Genomic DNA, 4,351 nt, shown 5'->3' with positions numbered 1-4,351 from the left:
AGAGAGAGAGAGAGAGAGAGAGAGAGAGAGAGAGAGAGAGAGAGAGAGAGAGAGAGAAAGAATCCAAAAAAGGCCGAAGGGATAGAAGAGAGATAGAGAAAGAGAGACGACAAAAAACTAGCGACGAAGCCCAAGGGAAGTGGGAGTGGGGGAGGTCCTAAAGATAGAGACTAATCGAGAAATTGACCTAGAAAATCTGGGTGGGAAGAGAGGCCTGGCTGAGGTGAGCTAAGGGAGAGTAGCCACAAAGATAGGAAAGAACCTGTCACTTCGTGTTGGGGAGCAGGGCCACGAAGGGCGGGGAAACAGGAGGGGGTCAGGAAGATGGGGACTGGGGGCCTGGCCGTAAGAAGGGCCGTACGGGCCGAGGAGAAGCGGTAAGTGGGGTGAGGGGCCACCTCCTCCTCACTGGCCCAGTGGAGTTCCTGGCTTTGCTTGTGCGGGTTAGGTGCGGGTGGAGGGAGGGAATGGGGGGGGAGCCTTTGAAAGCAGCTCGTCTGGAGCGAGGGAGCCGTCTGGATCGGCCCCGGGGGGATTAGATCGCGGCTACATGCCGCCACACGCGTGTCGGGCTGGGCTCAGCCGGGCAGAAACACAGCCCCGGGCGGGCGGGGGAGGGAGGCGGGGCAGGAGGAGGGAGGCGGGCGGGGCCCGGGGCTGGGCTTGGGGGAGGCTAGGGCTGCTCCCCATCCTAGGGATCAAAAAATGGGTATGAAAATGGCAAGAGGGAACTGGCTCATTAGGCTGACCGTCCATTCCCAAGGACAACCAGGATCGGAAAAGCCTAAAGCTTGGCTTCCTTTCCACGGTCCAGTCTAGTCTACACCATACCTCCACGGGGTAGTTTTTCCACTCCAACCTTAGGGAGCATTCATCCCCTGTTGAACCAAGCTAGTTAGTTTGGCAAAAGACCTGGCCTAATCCACCAGGTTCCGACATACTGTCTGCCCTTTGGCTGAGAAGAGGGGCCAGTTTAACTAGCCAGCCCAATAAAACAAGAGCTTGAAAGAAATCAATCCGGTCTGAGAGAAGCAAGTGGGAAAAGAAAACCATTAAAGCCCCTCCCAGGGAGGGCAATGGACTTGGAAGCAGAAATCTGGGTGGGAATCCTGGCCAGACCTCCTAGTCCCGATCTCTCTGGTCCTTTCCAGTTCTAAATTCTGTTACTGCCTTCTGGTCCCCACCTAGCATTGAAGTTCTGTCCACTGACAGGGGTCCTGCTCTTCCGAAGAGGGATGTTGTCCAGCACAGAGAAGTCTCTGGCTATGATAGAAATCCCCAGAAGAGTAGAGTCGTCAGAGTCATCTCTCCCAACCCCTCTGAATCCAGAGAATTTCTCAAAGTAGGTGTCTTGGAGCAAAGCTTTATTTGTACACTAGGGTGGAAGAAGTGCTAGATGGATGGGCCTTAGGACCAAAATATAGAGACTCAGCCTTCTCCCCATGTCTTATCCAACTCCAAGTCATGAATAGGAAGTTTTCACCACATTTCAGCCTTCTATGGCTCAAGCCAAGGTTCCCACCTGCCTCATTTTACCTTCTATGTCCCCTCCCTTTGAAAAAAGACCTTCTCTTTCCCTTATTAGTCCTAAATGGTAAATGTGAGCCACATAGGTCTGATTTGTTGGCTGAGGCAATAGCAACCACATTTCCAGAACCCTACCCTCTTTGCACCCATTTTAAACACCCCAAGTTGGCTTCACTCCACCTGCAGGGTCAGAACAGTTGTTCAGGATGCCTAGGTTCCTAAATCCTGGACACTCTATCTCTCTTCTGTGTAACTCAGATTGTCCCTTCATGACATGGTTAGTAGACCAGCTGTCTACTAATAGACCCTGCTGTCCCCAAGGACAGAACTACCTGGGATAAGAGAAAGATTTGAATTGAGAAAGACAGGAGGGAAACAGGAACCAGAAAGAGGCAGCAGCTTTAAAAGACAGAGAATGGAGAGAATGTGAGGACCCAGGGGCTAGGAGACCTCAGGTTTAGGGAAGGGCTAAAGAGTGGATGGCATGTGGAGTATTTTTGAAAGGATGTGAAAGCTACGAAGACTGTGGGAGAGAAGGAAGGATCAGTTTACCTCTGCTGAAGATGGGACTTTCATAAGGGATTTTGTTTCGGGTCTCCAGGCTGGAGCAATTCCAGCGCTGGTCCCGAAACTGATGTTGGCACTCATGTATGGCAATCTGAATGCCCTGGATGGCAGAGGCTGCCACATCCGGATGGCGCACACACACTTCCATTTGGCGTCTGCTCAGTCCTGGCAATGTCAGGCATACTGTGTTAGCATTCAGTATAGGCTCTTGTGGTAGTTTAAGGCCCAGAATGTCATTTGGTTCTGACCTGCAGATGGGGGAGAAGGGGAAAAGTAAAGATCATTAAGTAAGTCTTTGTACTGGAGCTGGGGAACTGGGAGAGCAATGACATGGATCATTTCTTATTTATCTTACACATATAAACATATACCTACATACATGCAATACTATACTTCTCTTTCCCCTCAGTTCTTTCCATTCTTTTCCCCATTTTTATTTCCAAAATGACAAGAACTTTCTACCTCCACCTCACATAGAACTTTGGTTCTCACATCTCAAAACCATTATATGTTACAGTTATCTGTTTTGGGGTCATCCCTCAGGACTAAGGGATGGTGGGGAGCATGTCTTATTCTCAATTGGGTTTTCTCCCAGGAAATCCTAATGCTAACTAAAATGGTGCTTTCCACGCAGTGTCTAATAAATGATGTTTTCAAGAATGAATCAAGCTTCATCGAAATCTCAAATACAGGCCCCCACTCTGCTTTATAGATCCCTCCCTGACTTTTTCCTTCTCGTAACCACTTTCTCAAATACAGAAGACACACAAACCCAGCCTTGCACTCATGCTGATTCACACAATTTAAAGTGTCACATCTATAAAGAGAATACAATTCCCTGACACACCTCTAAAAATACTTGAAATTTTACATGGGGGGGGGGGGCAGTGGAGGGGCAGGGGGTAATGCATTTCTTAATCTCAATACCCTGCCCAGACTTTGAATCCAACATTTAAAATCAGTTTTACACACACACACACACACACACACACACACACACACACATTTAGAGATATAAACAGTTGAACTCTCCAAGTAATGAATAATATAATACTAAGTTTTCATAAAAACTTTCACAGACATCTATTTTCAGAAACACAGGGAGCCAAGCCACACTCAAAAGGGAAGAGCTCCCTTCTGTGCCCCCTTGTTGACCTCACCTGGGGCCGCCCCCTTTCCACCCACACCTATCTATCAATCCCACTCATAGGGGAGATCTCTGCAATGGACACGGTGGAATTATTTGGGGGTGCCTTCCCTGGGAGTCCCCCTATTAGGAAGACATTAACTAGTTATGATTAGGAGACTGAATTTGGCAATTGCTCTTGTTGTCCCACTGGATTGGTCCTCTCTGAATGTTACCCCATTCCTCGGGGTGACATCCCCTCCAGTCCAGTAATGCCCCCCCAAGACTGAGTATAAAGTGACTGTCCTCTGGCCTGGGCACACAGCTCACTTCCTAGCAATGCCAATCTCCTAGCCTAGCCTTGAGGGTCTCCGAAGCTTTCTCGCAATCCCCGGTGCCCCAGAAGGCGGGGCATGAGAAGGAGGCAGGAAGATAGGGAGAGAGGGGGCGGGGGTCTCACCTGGGCACAGCAGCGGCCAGCAGGAGTAGGAGCAGCAGGAGCGCGCAGAGAGCCGGCCGAGGCCGGGCTCTGGGCCGGGGCCGCAGCCGGGGGCGAGATCCGGCGCTGCCCATGACTGGGCCGGAGTGAAGGGCTTAGAGCCCAGCAGGGCTAGCGCGCTGCTCCGCGGGCGGGGGACGGCAGCGCATGGTCCGCCGGGGCAGGGGCGGCGGACCCGGTGAGCGGAGCGAGCGCCCGAGCGACCTGTGGTGGCTGGGACCCTCTGGAGGCTCCGGCTTGGGCTCGAACTCTGGCTCCAGCTCGGGTCAGGGCTCCAGGGGCAGACGCCGCCCGCCTCCCCGCTCCATGGGGCAGCGCCCCGGGGCACCGCCCTCCGGGGGGGCGGGCGCGCGGGGCACCTCCTGGCAAGGGTGGACGAGGGGATTTCCCCCTTACCCCCTCCCCTCCCAGCGACTCCCGGTGAAGCCTGGGGGGGGGGGGGGGCGAGGCACAGCTTAGGGTGGCAGAATGAAAGGGCAGGGAGCCGGCAAAGAGCTGGAGGCTGGAAGCCCTAAGCTGGACTTGCTAATGGTTCTGAGCTCTCAGCTCCCAGGGGCGTAGCTGTCTGTCCCTCCGTCCCTCTGTCCCGAAGCCCAGAGTATAAGTGACTGTCCTGGCCCAGAGGAACTCAA

The 4,351-nt window shown here is 52.9% G+C and overlaps 1 protein-coding gene across 1 annotated transcript in view; it reads right to left on the bottom strand.

The window, feature by feature from the left end:
* Positions 1 to 3,793, bottom strand: part of WNT10A (Wnt family member 10A) — a 21,145-nt gene extending 17,352 nt beyond the window's left edge. The window contains exons 1-2 of the mRNA XM_044667559.1: positions 3,681 to 3,793; positions 2,080 to 2,342 (exon numbers count right to left, since the gene is read on the bottom strand). Coding sequence (XP_044523494.1) covers positions 2,080 to 2,342; positions 3,681 to 3,793 — 376 coding nt within the window. The remainder of the gene's footprint in view (positions 1 to 2,079; positions 2,343 to 3,680) is intronic.
* Between the last annotated feature and the right edge of the window lie 558 nt (positions 3,794 to 4,351).

This window comes from Gracilinanus agilis, chromosome 3 (assembly GCF_016433145.1).
Source record: "Gracilinanus agilis isolate LMUSP501 chromosome 3, AgileGrace, whole genome shotgun sequence".
Taxonomy (NCBI): Eukaryota; Metazoa; Chordata; class Mammalia; order Didelphimorphia; family Didelphidae; genus Gracilinanus; species Gracilinanus agilis.
This window is presented reverse-complemented; position numbering and strand designations above follow the sequence as displayed.